The sequence below is a fragment of the Sorex araneus genome, chromosome 4 (genome assembly GCF_027595985.1).
Source record: "Sorex araneus isolate mSorAra2 chromosome 4, mSorAra2.pri, whole genome shotgun sequence".
NCBI classification, from domain to species: Eukaryota; Metazoa; Chordata; class Mammalia; order Eulipotyphla; family Soricidae; genus Sorex; species Sorex araneus.
In genome coordinates this window covers 62339673-62357897 of record NC_073305.1, presented here as the reverse complement: position 1 = coordinate 62357897, position 18225 = coordinate 62339673, and the positions used below count along the sequence as shown (strand labels likewise).

General features: G+C 41.4%; 1 protein-coding gene across 14 annotated transcripts in view; it reads left to right on the top strand.

Moving 5' to 3' along the window:
- MAGI1 (membrane associated guanylate kinase, WW and PDZ domain containing 1) overlaps window positions 1-18225 on the top strand; it is a 754097-nt gene that overhangs the window by 604015 nt on the left and 131857 nt on the right. For all 14 annotated transcript variants that reach the window (XM_055137091.1, XM_055137098.1, XM_055137099.1 and 11 more), the window contains exon 4: window positions 11089-11295. In XM_055137091.1, coding sequence (XP_054993066.1) covers window positions 11089-11295 — 207 coding nt within the window. The remainder of the gene's footprint in view (window positions 1-11088; window positions 11296-18225) is intronic.

Genomic DNA, 18225 nt, shown 5'->3' with positions numbered 1-18225 from the left:
TTCTGCCTTTCCCTCCCTCCCTCCCTTCTTTAGCCAATCCTTGGGGACAATCTAGGATACTTTTCATGGGGTGAACTAGTCCATGGGATTGGTTCCAAACATGCCTGTTTTACAAATGCCTTGGACAGAAGAGGCTGATTATACACTCTGAGCACTGCAAAGGATTCTTTTTCTCAGCACAAAGTAAGTGTGGTGTCAGTGTGACATTTCGAATTGGAGTTATCGGTTGCATATTTCAACTTGCAGATTAGGAAAGGGGAATGTCAGCATTCAGTAATGTTATTGTTTTTGCTTCCTAGAAGATCTGCACAAAATACAGCTGCCAAGGGTATACTTTTTAGAGACTCAGTTAAAGCAGGGGTGAAGAGAGTGCTTGTTTGTCATTGAGGAAAAAGAGACTGTCTGGAGTCTTGTTCCTTGGCAGGCCTTGGGAGCCTTCTGCTGTGATAAGCTGTGCTGACAAACTTAACCATGGAATGTTCTGTTTTGATAATGAAAGTAGCCAGAAAGAATCTTCCCTTCAATTTGTTGTTCCTCTGCATATGAAGATGAGAAGGCTGGGGTCAGGGAAATTTCTGTTTGTTTGGGGGCCACACCCAGCAGTGTTCAGGGATTATTTCTGGCTCTGCACTCAGAAATCACTCCTGTAAGTGCTCAGGAGTGCCAGCAGTCTAACCCAGGTCATCAGCATCCAAGGCAGGCACCTTATATATTGTATTATCTCACCAGCCCCCTCCCCAAATTTTGTCAGAAATTAACCATTTTAGTAAGGTAGTGGGATTTACAATGCAGTTGGTTATACTTTTCATGCATATAGCATTCCAGTGCCACATCCATCACCAGCCTGCCTGCTTCCCTCCACCAGTGCCGCAAAAGTCTCTCCCAGCCCCCCTCCTTCCCCATGTAAGCTCAGTTTCTCAAGACAAAATCTCTAAAGCCAGGAAATAGGGAATTTTGCCTGGTTCTTTGCTGGGTGATCCTCAGGGATTCCTGGGATTGAAAGCAAAGATGTTGGAAATAGCCAAATCTGTATTTCAAAGCCAGTCATCACCTTAAAAAACTATGTACATCTCAGCTCCTCTGTATGACAGTGGGGCTGTTAATGCCTATTTTACCTGATTATTAATAAAGATTAGATTAATTGAATATATGGATAAACAAATAAATGTTTGCTGATAATCTTATAGAAATTTAATTTTGATAGCAATATCCTCTTCTATATTCTGGAGCTTTTATTTGCCTACAACTTAAAAATATGATTTAAAAGGACTGGAGAGATAGCACAACTGGTAGGGCACTTGCCCTGCATACAGAAAACCTGGATTTCATCCTTGGCACCCCATATAGTCCCCTGAGCCACACTCGAAGTAATCCATGAGTACAGAACCAAGAGTATGCCCTGAGCACCATTTTGGGTGTGGCCCAAAATTCAAAATAGATAATATGATTCAAGATTGCTGAGGTTTACTATGTGCTGACATTGGGCCAAGTACAAAGCTGACTATGTCATATATATGTTATCCTATCTAATCTTCACAAAACCTTGAGTAAATGTGGATACTGTTTTTATCTTTATATCATGGGAACTGAGGCTGGAGAAATCCCTTACTTTATTCAGGGTCACAAAACTGTTTTTGTTGTTGTTGCCGTCTTTGGGCTCCATGGCCAAATGGCACTGGCAAGGATATATGTCTAATTACAGGACATTGGCTGTACTCTGCCTCTACTTGCAATCCATAGTGTGGCAGGGCAGGGCGGGGAGGGTATGAAAAAGAAGAGTAAAGGAAAGTGATGGGTCGATTTTGAATGATGCCATCACACGTTGAACAGACACGTGGGAAAGTGCAATGATGTGGAGCTGAGGTAATTAAGGTAACTGACAGACTGAAAAGAAACCGCCATGAGTCATTCCATTAAAAACCAGCTCCACATTATAGGTATTGAGGAGGGGCCTAGGCTGGAATTCACATTTACTCACTCTACTATTTGCTTACTCATTCTGTCAAGAATTACAGGATGATGATTGTGTGCCTCTCACTTTGTTAAACTGGGCGATGCATAAAAATAAAGATGGTTCCCTCTCACTTTGTTAAACTGGGCGATGCATAAAAATAAAGATGGTTCTCACAGAGTCTAGAAGCAAAGATGGATATTGATGAGGTAACCCTGTTCAATGCAGAAAAGGGAATTGGGAAGGAGAGGAACATGGTTCCTTGGGACCTTGGAACCCCTCTGAGGGTAGTTTTGATCTAGTGTATGGAGTCAGACAGAGTCGCTGAGGATGAGTGTGGTGATGGAGCAGAAGGCAGAGGGAAGAGTGTGGGTAGAGACAGGGGCATGGAAGAACTGTGAGATCAGGGGTGGTGGTTAGCACGTGGGGCTCCATAAAAGCCAGTGGGATTAGAGAAAGGAGAGGAAGTGACTGTCAACCACATTTGCAACCAGCCTGGTCAGTCACACAAGAACTTGAGGCCAGTGCGTAGACAGCCCCTCCTTGTGTGTACATCCTTTTGTGCTACATGAATATCTGTATTTCACACACAGAAATGAGTACGGTTCACTACCACCCAGAAATCTAGGTGTGCCCGTAGAAGGGTGATGTCCCATTAAAAATGTAAGCTCCAGGGGCTAGAGTTCTAGCACAGAGAGTGGGTAGGGCGTTTGCCTTGTACGCGGCTGACCCAGGTTTCATTCCCAGTATCCCATATGGTCCCCTGAGCACCACCAGGAGTAATTCCTGAGTGCATGAGCCAGGAGTAACCCCTGTGCATTGCCAGGTGTGACCCAAGAAGAAAACAAAAAACTGCAAGCTCCAAATTTCTACCCATTGGTGATAACTACCATCCTGTTCTGCTTGTTTAGGAAGAAAACTTTTCCTATAGGAAGAAGATGAATAATCTATCCCCTTCCACCCCAGACAAAACCATGAAAGAAACAGTGTGGGACAGAGGACCCAAGTGCTCTTAACACTTGGTCAACCAAGGGACCGTGGGGAAGGCTTTTCTGCCACACCAGGCCTCTGTTTTCTTACCCTTTTCTCACCGTCACACTCTCCTTTGCTACTCAAAGTGTGGACCACAGAGCAGTAGCATCAACCTTACCTGAGGACTTGTTCTGAAGGGGCTCATCCCAGGCCCCAAGTGACCTTCTGAATCAGAATCTGCCTTTACTGTTATCTCATGTTTATCCATTGAAGTTTGAGACAGCGGATATATATAATCCAGAATGGTAGTAAGGATCAGGCTTTAGTGTCATTTTTTATATATTGTTTCTAAAGTCTACCATAGTGCCCAGTGGGGGGGGAAAAAAACAGCTTCCCTCTGAGGAAATAAATGATTGAATATTTAATTTGTGCAAAGTGAGAGGCCACATATAGATCTGATTCATTCTGACTTAAAATTCAGGGTTACGTTTCTCCTTAAATATTTTATCAAGCTCGAAAAATTGATTTGCCGTCTCCATTAATTTTTAAATGTGTGTCAGAAAATATTTTCTTTCTATTGGCCGTGCCTCTTAATTAAGACCAACAGTGACTTCCTCTCATGTCTCCCCTGCCCTCCCCGCCACCCCCATTGAGTTGCTGTCAAGCCCCCAGTCTGAAAATAGCAGCGAAGAGATGCACACTCCTGCCTGGGGGGCAGCCCGCCACCTCAGGAAGTGTGTGCCGGCCAACACGGAGACTCAGTGGCTCCTGTCCGCTAGAAACCATGCGGCCCGCCAAGCGATGACAAGCCAGGTTACTTTTTTAATCATTTCCAATTCTCCAAATGACTTTCATTCACTGCCATTAAGTGATCCATCCATCTCTTCTTCACAGGGATTCCCACAGATGCTCACCTTCATGCTTTGGGGGGTTGGTGTATGGGCCAGGGCTGGATTGGGTCCTGTCAGGGCACAGGGCGGCCAGGCTGGTTAAGGCGGAGTGTTTCCTGGGAGCGGCAGGTGTCCTGCACTCTGCTGCAGGGGGGCGGTGAGGTAGGGAGATGGGTAGAGGCAGCAAAGCAAACTTGCTGTCCTGGGCGCAACTGGGAGAGTATGCAGTTGCTGATTCTTTCCTAGTCAAGACAGCCTGGCACTGGAGCCAAAATCCATCAGCCAAAAGTCCAGGGGCCCCAACAACACTCAGCACAAAGTGGTTTACATAAGCCCAATATGGGAATAGTGAGAGTATTGGAAGTCTTAGGTTTTTTCCTAATTGTGGGCATGTGCAACACGGCCATGCTTTTGCCCATGGCAACCATATGTGGCTGTCTCTACACTGGGCCAAGGGGAAGAGCAAACCCTTCTCTGCTGCAGTCCTCACTGAGGTGAGATAAGCATGTTGACAGGCTTATCGCCAGGGCTTAGGGCAGATAGAATCTAAGGAACCCAAACTTAGCTTGGCCATTGTTTGCATGTTTTCAGCAGAAACAGTCTGTTCTTAAAGGGTCATCACTCGTTCAGATTTTTTCCCATTGTTGTTCTGATATTTTGGGGACACAGCCAGTGGAGCACAGAGACGACAACCAGCTCAGTGCTTGGGGGTTGTCTGTCCCAGTGGTGCTCTGGGGACCGCGCGGTGCTGGGAATTGACCCCGGTCCTCGGAAAGAGTGGAAGTAGAGACTGGAGAAGGGAGGAGCTGTGGGATGAGAGGTCCTGGTTTGGGGGGGTGGAGGGGGTCCACCCCCAAGCCCAGAAAGCCAATCCCAAGAAAGACAGTGGGATTGGAGAAAGGCGAGAGAAGGGCTGCCAGATGCCTCCCTGCGTTAGCTCAGTGAGCTGTGCTGGCTCCCTGGCTGCCAAGTGACGTTTTTTAAAAGCTAAATAGTATGTATCTGAGAGAAAAAACAGAAAACCACTAGATAGCTTTTATGTAAAGGTTGTAGGCACTTATGAGGGATAAATGCAGGAGAGATTTGAATAAGAATACTCTTCATACTTATAACCTGATCGTTGAGAGAGTGCCTTCAAGGAAATTGCATTATTTGATTCTGTGAGATTGCCAGGGCTGCTGCTACCATTTCCATTTCACAGAGAGCGTATTAGACCAAGGGAAAAACCTTGCCTCGGGTTCTTTGGTTATTGACATTTACTTACCATATGGCCCATTACCTCATTTATCCTCCCAGAAGGTGTAATGAGCTTCATTTTAGAGATTAGAATCATACACTTATCAACAGAAAGTTAATACTTACCAAATCTCTTACTAATGGCCTTTTTTATCCTGGGCTAACAGCTTTAAATGGCCCATCTCCATTTATTCTCATCACACATTCTCTGTGGAGAAAGCAGTCGTTCTTAGACTTCCAATTAGTTTGTTCATTTGGGGCTCTACCTGGCAGTGCTCAGGGGCTGTTCTTGGATTGGTAGCTGGGGGTCGTTCCTGGTTTTGGTGCCCAGGATCAAACCCAGGCCTTCTGCATGCAAAGCTTGTGCTCTCAGCCTGGTGAGCTATCACTCAGGCCCTTAGACTCCAGTTTTCTGAGAGTAATGTCATTTAAAGAAATTATTAGATATCAAATACCTATAATAAATCATCATGAACATCTTTGTAAACCACAGTGTTTAAATAAAGTGTAGGGGGGAAATTTACTTATGTATGCCTTCCTTATCCCATGTAAACTCTAAAATAAATTAACACAGAATTGCTTTAAAAAGTTTATTAATAATAGGTGAGTCAGGATTACTACCATAATGAGATCCAAGAATAAAATAAAATTTAATGTAATACTTTAGATTCCAAAATTGAAAACTTAAATATGCAAATAAGAACAGAAATTATATTATATTAAATGATTTGATTTTTTTATTTACATGGATCAGAATCATATAGTAATCACAAATTGGTTCTTATTGATTCATTTTCTGATCATTCTATTAGACATTTCTAAATTCTTGTTGGAATAAGCAATATAAAGTAAATTTGTTATGTGCCTGGGGAGCAGGTTAGGATTGGGAGGGAAACTGGGGATGTCAGTGGAAAGAAGGTCACACTAGTGTTGTTGAAACACTAAATACTTAAACAACTGTATCATGAACAACTTCGTAAATCGTGGTGTTTTTAATTAAAATTTAAAAAATTAAAGAAATGGTTAGGCAAACCAGGAGGTAGTACAACAGTCGGGGTGCGTTCCTAGTGTGCACCCACCTGAATTGATTCCTGGCCCCACATAGTCCCTCTGAGCATTGACTGATGCAGTCCTATACCCGTAGCACTGCTGGCATGGCTCTGGTAAACCTAATAGGACTGGGCCCAAGCATCATGCATTTTGGGGCTCTTACATTGAACCATTGGATTGACTCAGTGGTTCAGTGTACAGCCTAGGACACACTCCATCCTTTCCTCCCATCCAAAGTGAGGAAAAAAAAAAAAGCTGGTGACTTGTCCAGAATGCCGCATGAGTTAATGCTGAAGCTGGGATTTAAATCCTGTGCTATCTCTTTTCACTTCTTTATCACTGGGATATGCTGTCAAGTGCTAATGCTTATACACTAGATTAACTTAAGTTAAATTGTTGGTAATTGACAGTTTGTCATCTAGGACGGCAATTTCATATGGATCAACCTAATGAGACGTACTTTATTTATCTCCAATCAATTTTAAACTGATTTCCAGAAACAGGAAACAATAATGAAGAAGTCTGTTGTTTGGGGGGATCTGTAGTTGCATTAAGAAGTCAGTTTTTTGCTTTTTAAGCTAAAGAGCTCTATGATTTGGGCCAGGGAGGTGACTCAAAGGACCAGAGTGCGGCGGGCACTGCAGATGGGAGCTCTAGGTTTGCTCCCGAGCACTGCATGACCCCGGAGTACGGCTCCAGGAGTGGCCCAACAAAACATAACAAAAATCTCTGTCAGGAAAAGCTCTGTAAACTTGTTAAATTTATATAGAACATTTATTTTTCAAACATTTGTTTCTTTCATAAACTGAAAATGTCTAATGACGGGATTGGGGGCAGCCTTAGGCATATATGATAGTGCTTAGAGGCTGTTCCCTACTCTGTGTCAGGGTCATTTCTGAGGATGCTCAGGGTAGCATGCAGTGCTGGGAGTGGAATCTGGACTCCCCTATGCAAGGTGTGGGCTGGCCCTTTAAGCTACCTCTCGGCCCAGGATATCTAATTTAAAACAATTTTTTTAACTTTTTAAAAATTGAGGAAACTTTAGTTTACATCATTATATATGTTTTTGAAATTCTTTATCACAACTTTTTAAAAGTTGTTAACCATATCTAGCACCAAAATACCCAAATTCCTCTACTAAATTAGATCTCCATCATTTATGCCTGCTAAACCTTCCTCCTCAGATCTGGGGTCCAATTTCCAGGACTTGGTTTGAATTGGTTTTGTCTGTTCTCATGCTTTGTTGTTATATATTCTACATAATAAGTGATACCATGGCCATTTATCTTTCTCTTTTTGACTTACTTTACTTAGCATAATACCTTTCAACTTCAGCATGTGTCTAACTTCTAATTGATTTTTGAATGATAGTAATTTTCTGAACATTACTTCAGTTTCATGGTACTGAACATCAGTGAGATGAGGATAAAATTATAATTATAAAATTACGAATAAAGGCAAACATTTTTCAGAGGATGGTTCTTTTTTATACAACTTGCCTTTAGTTCTATATCTAACTCAAAAAATGTACATGATATTTTGGTGTTTAACTGTGTTTGGGAGGAATTAAATTTATTGGCACTTTCTCTCCTTTATTCTTTATGAAAATTAGTTTTCAAGTACTTAGCTGTTTTGCTTTCATAAACCTCACTAATAATCCCCAGTTAATGAAAAAGCCACAAAAAACAGCACTGTAGTCTAGTTTCAACTTCACCAAAGACACTGGACATTCTTTGATATAACTTCTGAGAAGTGCAAGCTGAATCTTGGTTCATTTATGCACTAATTCTTCGTGATATGTATTAGCCCTTAAGAACTCATTGGGTACCTTCTAATTACTCCGTCTTTCTTCTATTCAATCTTTGTTCTTTTCCACCAGAAACATGAGTGAAAGTCTTCTCCCCTTCGCTTCCTTTGTAGTGCTCTCTCCGGTTGTGGTCCGTGCTCCTTTTAGTTGGTTTGCTCACCAGAACTTGCTGCAGTCCTCACTAGGGCCGCACTACTTGTATTGTTATTATTAGTATTATTATTATTATTATTATTAAAATTTTATTTATTTATTTTGCTTTTGGAGTCATACCCAGCAATACTCAGGGGTTACTCCTGGCTCTGCACTCAGGAATTACTGCTGGTGGTACTTGGGGAATCATGGGATCCTGGGGATTGAACCTGGGTCGGACGTGTGTGAGGTAAATGTCCTCCCTGCTGTGTTATCGCTCCAGCCCCAGGGCCACACTACTTTAAGTGTGGTGCTTAAACACCTTTTGTGTGGTGCTTGTCAGGGCCTGTGTGCGTCCCTCTAGTTGTGCACTCTGTCTCTCTGTCTCTCTGTCTCTCTCTGTCTCTGTCTCTCTCTCTCTCTCTCTCTCTCTCTCTCTCACACACACACACACACACACACACACACACACACGCACCTGTCTCCAGTATAGCCAGAAACTGCCTGGGGCTCTCAGGCTGCCAGTAGGCAAGCTTCCAGGATTCTGTGCAGTATATGTGGCACTGAGGGTTGAACTTGAGACCTTTTAGCTTGTCAGCTGGCATTCTAAGCCAGAGAAACCCACCCCCACGTCGCAACCCAGGTCCAGAAGAAGTTATTTTGAAGAGCCCGGTGTGCCACCTTCTGTGAAAGATCTGTACTGATTACTTAACTGTAAGACATTGGGCTGCATTTCTCAGGGTTTCATCTGGAATTTTTCATATTAAAACATGGTTTCATTTGTTACTCAGCTGTACTTTTACAGCCTGTGTTCAAAGTTTCCTTACTGGCCCAAACTTTTACAGTGCTCTTAAAAATATGAATGACATTTATTTAAAAGTTTGAATGACTAAATAGTGGTATTTACTTAAAAGGTTTTGATGGTAAAATGAAAGCTTTTATTGCTATAAGCAAGTTCTCGATCACATATGTGTCTTAATCAAAACAACATTACTGTCTCCTTTTGCTATTATGCTTGCTTAAGAAAATATATATATTGTGTAATTATATGATGTTTGACATTGGGATGGCCTCCTTAGTGAGAAGAAGTGTCACTGTTTCACTGCTTTATTAAATAGAATTGCCAACAATGGTTAGGATTTATTGAAGCTTTCAACATGATTTATCCTTATTGGATTACTCCGAAGCTATGATTAAGATGAGTTTTAAGTGGCACCTACTGATTACTTTTTAATCATGTAGTTAAGGAATATATTGACTGAGTTGTAGTTTTCAAACTGGCCATTCGTGAATTACCTTCATGATTTTTTTAAAAAAAATATGAACACAATTTGTTCGATTTGTTCGAGCAGGCACCAGTAACGTCTCTCATTGAGACTTATTGTTACTGTTTTTGACATATCCAATATGCACGGGTAGCTTGCCAGGCTCTGCCTCGCGGGCTCCATACTCTCGGTAGCTTGCCGGGCTCTCCGAGAGGGGCGGAGGAATCGAACACGGGTTGGCCGCGTGAAAGGCGGAAGCCTAACCGCTGTGCTATCGCTCCAGCCCTGTTTATTACAATGTTTTGTTTATTCAACTGGTTAGTTTCTTATAGTTTCTTAAGTTTATTTTAGCTTTTAAGTTCAAAACCTTTTTTTTTTAATTAAAAAAAAATTGGGTGGGGGCAGTGACTCTTGACTCTGCACTCAGTCATCACTCCGGGCGGGGTTTCAGAGGAAGAGACGAAGAACTGGGACTGAATCTGGGTCAGTGTATGCAAGGCAAATTAATAACCCTTTCCATTGGACTATCTCTCCAGCCCCAGAACTTTACTTTTTAAAAATAAATTGCATAGGGACTGGAGAGAGAGTACAGAGGTAAGGTGCCTGCCTTGCATGTGGCCCATCCTCGTTTGATCCCCCGTGCAAGAAGTGGTCCGTGAAGAGTGCATGGGGGCACTGCTGAGCACACCTTGAATACCACGAGGTGTGATCCCCCAAGGACACCCCTAAATGTGAATAAATGATATATTATACCATGCTTTACTAAATATTTCTAGTACACATTAAAATATATATGATTTAAATACGGATATAAGATATCCATATACAGATATAAATATGTATAAATACATATTTATACTGTATAGAATTTATAGTATATATTTATAGCATATATGTATATTATATGTGCATATTATATATAAAATACATCATTTATGTATAATATATATATGTGTAAATATTCCCATCTAAATAAGTCAGTGTTAGATAAGTCAAAACTATTCATATTAATAATATACATGTATAACTATCCATATATAATCATATAAAATCATATATATATAATCATATAACTATTCATGTTCCATTCAGAAGCTCTTAGCACACTGTAGTCGGGCATGAGCCAGACTTGGGGTGAAAGTAGCTACAAGTGAACAGGGCCCATTGCTGCAAGAGTGACTTCTAAGGGGTGCCACCAATGACACAGTTTTCTGTTCCAACTTGGCAAAGGTTTGTTCCCGCCCCGTGTGACCTGAGAGCCTGGCCTGCCATTCAGCTCACAGAGGTGCCACGTGGGGTTCACTGTCCTTTTCCTTTAATCCTGCCCCTACTCCCCCTTGGAGCCTCCTTACTAAGGGAAGGTGGCCTCAGCTTTGTAGGCCTGTGAGGGTGTATTCAGTCATGAATTTGTTCCTTTCTGGGAGACTTACTCTAAGTCGGATTCCGCATTGTGCTGGTCCTTATATAAAAAAGGTAACCCATTGAAATTCAAATGTAATGAGGATGAAGTCTTGCTATTCAGCATCGCCATTTGTCTCGAGCCCTAGTAGGCTCTTTGCAGCAAACAATGTGGCTTGCCTTCTTGCTTCTGAAATCGCTGCGTCTGCCTGGGCAGGATCCACATCCTTTCTCACCCTTTCCAGGACTGAAATACAGTTGGTTCCGGTTTTCCAGTGAAGAAAAAGAATTTTTTTTTAAAAATGTGCTGACTGATTTAGATGGGAAGTCTTGGAAAAAACAAAGTATTCTTTTTAAAACATGCAAATGTGTCTCTCTGTCACCTAGGAAACTATTATGGGACACCCAAACCTCCTAGCCATCCAGTCAGTGGGAAAGTGATCACTACGGATGCCTTGCACAGCCTTCAGTCTGGCTCCAAGCAGTCGACCCCAAAGCGAACCAAGTCCTACAATGATATGCAAAATGCTGGCATAGTCCACGCTGAGAATGAGGAGGAGGATGACGTTCCTGAAATGAACAGTAGCTTTACAGGTAAAGTACCCGGGACTGTCCTGCTAAGTGAACTAGGGGAAAGAGCAAAGCGGGTGGCTTTTGCACAGAGAAAATGCTTCTGTTCTTAAGACGAATTTAGTTCATTCAGAAAAGTTACCAGAATACAAACTAACCACTCATTGCTTGGGGAAGAGGTAGTCTTTTCCCTGTTTCCATGCAAGAACATTTTCATTTCACCCAAGTAACTGTAGCACTGTAGCACTGTCCTCCCGTTATTCATCGATTTGCTCGAGCGGCCACCAGTAACATCTCCATTGTGAGACTTGTTGTTACTGTTTTTGGCATATCCAGTACGCCACAGGTAGCTTGCCAGGCTCTGCTTTGCGGGCGGGATACTCTCGGAAGCTTGCTGGGCTCTGTGAGAGGGACGGAGTAATCGAACCCGGGTCGGCCGCATGCAAGGCAAATGCCCTACCCATTGTGCTATCGCTCCCCAAATACCTTAGAAAAAAATTTTTTTTAAATTTGGGGCTACACTTGCAAGTCTTTCAGGGCTATTCCCAATTTGGTGCTTTCATTGGAGGGTTGGGGTGCTTCCAGCAGCACTAGGGGACTATGTGGTGAGACCCAGGCGTCTGTGTGTAGAGCGTGCATTGTAGCCCTATCGAGTTCTTTCCTCTAACCTCTCATCCTGTTTTCTTATTTGGAGGCCACACACAGTGTGCTCAGGGCTTACTTCTGACTCAAAACTTAGGGAATACTCCTGGAGGGACTTTGGTGATCATAGGACATTTCAGGATTCAAATCAAGTCAGCTTCATGAAGCAAGGCAAGCACCATTAAGCCATGTCTTCGATCTCTGATCCTACCTGATTTTCATAAAAAGAAGTGGGATAGAGATGTCTGCAGAAGGGAATTAAGAATGATCATTATTATTTATTTCTTTTGCAAAAAAGCACACATATTTTTATTAGTTTATTATTTTATTATTTAATTATTATTTCTTGGTGTTGATATGTTTCCATTATTATAGCTGGTTGCCTGTAAAAAAAGTATTTAAACTTGCATAATAATTTAATATTAATTGATGTTGTTCAGAAGGCTAGCAACATTCCTCTCATACCTTTGTAAGTAGGATTATTATGGATAGCGGTTACATGTTAACTAATTTAAGCACATTTTACTGAATGTCCTAATAGATTAAAAGATAATAAGTTAAATTATACACCTTGCATATACATTATATATCCTATAGCAGAGATTACAGAGTGGAGTATGTGTTTGTGTATGCATTCAAGCCTGTCTTTCATTCTTTAGGTGTGCTTTGTTTTTTATGAGGAAATTTTCAGTGGCAGGGCCTCTGAGTACAGCCATGTAGGTTAGGTACTATACAACACCGTTCACAGAGTCTCAGCAGTGGCCTAGAAGTGCCCGAGAGTATTTTTCTGTTGGAGTCTGGAAAGATAGTACAGTGCTCGCCTTGTAGGCTGCTGACCCAGGTTTAATCCCCCGAATCTTGTATGGTTCCCTGAGTACCCACCACTCTGATTGGAGAGCCAGGAGTTACCACTGAGCATCACCAGGTGTGGCCAAAAAATACAAGAAGAAAGAGAATGTTTTCCTGTTTATGAGGATTTGATGTATACAATAACTCAAAAAGTAACAGAAATCCAAGATCAGTTATTTCATCTCGTATTGTTATGATTTTGAAGACTATCTTGTTTTTCAGGTTTTTCCTAAATAAATATTTTCTCAGATAACTTGGAGTTATTGCTTCCAGGAGTTATTCATTTTCAACAGAAGTGCCTCCTTCATCGTGACCTTTTTCTTTTTTTTTCCTCTTTTTTTTAAATTTGTTTTTGTTTTGGGGCCACACCTGGAGATACTTAGGGTTTACTCCTTCTGTTTACTCCTGGCTGTGCACTCCTGCCATGTAGTGCTCAGGGGCCTGTATGGGACGCTGGGGACTGAACCAGGTCGGCAGCATGCAAAGCAAATGCTTACTGCTCTGCTATCTGTTTGGCACATCTTATTCTGATATTACCACCTTTCTGTCATTACTTGATATGTACTTGGTCCCAATAAAGGAGAATTTAGTAAGTTCTGTATTTTGTTCCTTATATTACCAGGTCAGTGGAATATTTAAGAAAATGTTAGTATTACCTGAATTATTTCTGTAGGTTGTATGAGTCTCTTAGATTTTCTCATTAACTTAGTTACTAAAAATTGTTCAAGATGACGGTGAAAACATTTGGGGGCCAGTGATGTGGTAATGTTGAAGAGCACTTGCAGTAGTGCGTTTGCCCTGTGTATGTGGTGCTGTGTTTTAGTTCCCACCATTGCCAAAATACCCAAGCTACTTTATTTTGGCTTTATTATCCTAGCAGTAGCCCAAAGCCTCTGCAAGAAACATTAGATAAAGAATATCTGGTTTAATATCCTAGCTTGGTTCATGGTAGTTGTCTTACTTATGAAATAATTTCTTCTTATTTGTAGAGTGAATAGATAGGATTTCTTATTTTCTTATTCCAATGTAAAGAATTTGATCTATGAAACCTTTTTTATTAAAATGATTTCAGTTACAGCTAGTTAGGTGTAGCTTGCAATATCTAGAGAAACTTATACATATGTCCTTATTGAAATTGTATCATTTTACCTATTTGAAACAACTATATATTTCATGGTAGTTTTTACCAATATAAAAACATAAAACGTCATTATTTTCAAAGGTAGATAATACTTTAACTTTTTGATTTTTTAAAAATATAAGTTAAAATCATGATATAACTCAAAACATGGATGTAAGAACAGCAGTAATAGAGATTGGAGGTAACATGTAAGACAGTTCTGAATACGTGTTTTGTTTTGTAAACAAACTAATTTCTTGCACATTGGAAATTGTATAATTTATGTATCTGCTTCTAGATACGGTGTGTAAATAAAAATTTGGTTCACACACACACAAAAAAAGACATAGTTCTGTGAAGGTCTTCAAGAAGCATGTTTGCTGTTCTTTGTCCTCCATTTATTTTTAGTTTTTGGGGCCACACGAGGCATTATTCAGAGCATACTCCTGGCTATTTGTTCAAGGCTAATTCATTCCTGTGGTGTTTGGGGATCTTGTAGTACCAGAGGCTGAACCAGGATCTCAGAGCCATGTGTTAGAAAATCTGACCCCTAGCAATATCCAAAAGCCACCAAGGAAAAGCTGCTAGTCTAAGGTCATCATTGCTAGTATCAGTGCAATCAGTAATTTCTACACAAAAATAAAATCCAAGAGATTCCTGATGGTCCTTTTTCCGATTCCGAGCTTAACACCAAGGAAGTTGATAGAATACGAAGAGCTATAGCCTGAAATTTGCATATCATGGAGCATCCGCCCTCTCTAAAGAATATACTAGTCACAACTGACAGCTGACAACCTGCCACACACTAGCTCACATACATCCATTTCCGATAATTGATACTCCCCAAATATCAAACTAACCTTGTCAAAGCATTTTACACTCTAAAGAGCTATAAGTAGCAGTACACCAGCCACTTGGAGCATAGAGTGACAGTGGCAGGATGAGGTCTTGGCTCCTGATTGGGTCAGTCCTGATAAAGGCATTAGAATCATATCCAAATGCAAATACATTGTGGAACACCTATTAAACATTATATTTTCAGGACTGGAGCTATAGCATAGAGGGTAGGGCATTTGCCTTGCAGGTAGCCGACCCAGGTTCAATTTTTCCATCTCTCTCGGAGAGCCTGGCAAGCTACCGAGAGTATCCCGCCCCCACGGCAGAGCCTGGCAAGCTACCCGTGGCATATTCGATATGCCCAAAACAGTAACAAGAAGTCTCATAATGGAGACGTTACTGGTCCGCTCGAGCAAATCGATGAACAAGAGGGATGACAGTGCTACAGTGCTATTTTCAGGACTGGGAGAGAATTCAAAAGCTGTTGTGCACGCTTTGCATGCTGACTGTCTAAATGGCATAGCCAGAACAACATGGCAGATGTCTGCAGGCACAGAGCTGGGCATCTAAATGAGAGAAACAGTCTCAGGAGGTGGCCATCTTCCTTCCTGCTGATGGCTATCATGGCAGCAATGCATGATCATGCCTAACATTCACCTTGGAAGTGCAAGGCTGTCGGATATTATGTATCATATAAAAAGACTCGGGGAGGGGAGGGAAAGTGTACAGTTCATGTTCTTAGAAATTCGGAAAATTGATAACAAACCACTACAATTAAAGGATACCTGCGCATTCATTAACCACCTCCAAGAGACATCAAAATCTTTCTTAGTTGTATTTATAGCCTCCCCCGCCCACCCCCCCTCAGGTGCCTTCCTATCATTGAACATTAGGTGGCTGATAGTTCTTTTTCATTAGTAGACAAGGATAAAACATTGTTTTGGAATATCAAAAGATAGTGATATAACAATAAGTGGTAATGTCTCTCTCCTGCTGAGTGTCATGTACTTTGCGAGGATCCTAATATTAACCAGGGAGGGCAAATAACTTGTCCAATAATCACAAAGCCAGTGAGTGCTGAAGCTTTCACTTAATTTAGAAAGTCTGATTCCAATACTGTGTTCTCTGTGTTTTAAATCATTATGTATTGTGCAGCCTTTTAGGATCTATATGGACCAGTTGAAGAAATTGTTCTCTCTGGCGATGAGTATGGTAGTGTAATGATGTATGCGTGAAAAATATGAGATCATTTTAATTCTCAAAACATTTAAAGAGATCTATATGGCCTCAAAAGTTCATAACTGAGAAATGCATTTCTTTGCCAAAAATGCGTTTTGACATGCATTTATATTACTAAAGTGCCTTCTTATAAAGTTGCCTGACATAAATTTTTTTAAAAGTTTGTATTGTTGGAATTTTTGAGAGATAAGCAGTCTTACTATAACTTGCCCTTTGCTGCATCTGATCACACTGAGAAATAGTACATATCACCCCACTAGAAGGTAAGAGATTCTGACTTCTCTCTGTCCAGTCTATGTTCTGGAAGTCTGGCCTATGTGCACACTATAGATTTATTTCCAACTTTTATAAAGGAGAATGACAGTAATGCTTCTCAATGTTTGTTAAATTAAATGGAAGGTTTTATGAATCCAAAACATGTGCCACAGAACTTGAATTGTTCAGTTTTCTTTGTCTACATAGTCTCTCACTAAAATTTCTTTTATTAAAATACTGTGATTTACAGACTTATTCAAAGTTGAGTTTCAGGCACATTATATTCTAACACCAGACCCACCAGCAGTGCCCTCTGGTTCTCTCCCACTCCTCAGAATGTCTCCTTGACCAACACATTTTCAAGTTTAGTTGGTGTAGTTTGGATCTCATGTTTTCAATGTTGTTGGCTCTGTGGCTTAAATATATACAAACACCACACTTCTATCCCACCTGCATGCCTGCTCCCTGCTCCAGTTACTTCTTGTCCACTTCTTAGGTCTCCCCCCTATTTCTTCCCTTCCCTCTAGGGTCGTGGGCAATCTATTACTAAGTCTAGTATTACTACCTTGTATTTCCTCATTCTGTTATTCTATATACCACAGTTATACATCTTTGCTTGATTTCATGCTTCCTTACAGATACCTAATATTCTGTTGTATATATTATACCTTCACAATCCATCTGTTACTGGACATCTAGATTGTTTCCATAGTCTACCTATTGTGCTGAGTGCTACGATGAATAATGGTATGCATATATCCATTTGAATGAATGTTTTTGTGACTTGGGTATAGATAATAATCCAGAAGTGGCATTGCTGGGTTATTCAGTAGCTCAGTTCTTACTTTGAGACATCTACATACTGCTTTTCATAGGTATTGAACCAGAAACATTCCCCCCAGCAGTGAGTGACAGGCCTTTTATACCACATCCCAACCAGCACAGATTGTTCCCAGTTTTTTTGATATGTGTTGTTCTCACTGGTGTGAGTATATATCTCATTGTCATCACAATTTCGGTTTCCCTAAGTGACAATGAGGACTTTTTTTATATGCCTGTTGACCAGCCACTTTCAAAGAATTCTTTAAAGAATTGTCTGCCCTCTCCTCTCCCCATTTCTTTTTTTTTGGAATTTTTTTTTTTTTTGCTTTTTGGGTCACACCCAGCGATGCTCAGGGGTTACTCCTGGCTTTGCACTCAGGAATTACTCCTGGCGGTGCTTGGGGGGCCATATGGGATGCCGGGGATCGAACCCGGGTCGGCCGCGTGCAAGGCAAACGCCCTACCCGCTGTGCTATCGCTCCGGCCCTTTTTTGGAAATTTTGTTGTTGTTTGTGTGTGTGTGTTCAAAAAATGTGTGTAGGTACTCACCATGTATGTGCATTCGGTGGCCATAAGCTGCTCCCCCACCCTGGCCTGCTGATGCCCCAACAGGTGCCCCAGGGAACAGGGTCGCCAAGCTGGTTAGTGATCAGTCGCCGTTTATTGCCATCTCTGTCCTGCCATTATCCCATTCTTCCTGTGCGCCTATCCAGTCTCACTGTGTGCCCCATTCTAGTTTTCCCCTGCCCCTCCTTCCCATCTCCCACCCCCACACTAGCCTCATGCTGCCCCCAGTCTCACTCACCGCCTGCATTCCTGCTCCCCATGCGCACTCGCACAGCCTTAATTTTGGAGAACAATCACCAAGAGTGGGGGGGCGGGTAGCAATTATACATAGGTAATTAGCACAACCAACATATTTCAAAGGAAAGCCCTTCCTTCTGGCAAAGCTCTTCCGAGACAAAGAAGACTTTTTTTATGTCTTCTCATCCTGCTAGGAGATCCACCCAAGGACAGAATTTCATCCCAGGACATACTGCTCCTTTCCTTTAGTCCATAAACAATGATTCTAAATTTACTTCCTAATAATCTTTCTAGTCATTTTATATGGACCCAGGAAGAGATTATTAAGCTTATAGGGTGGCTCTCCTGGGAACATCTCGCTATATATCCCAGACTGCAGTCCTCAG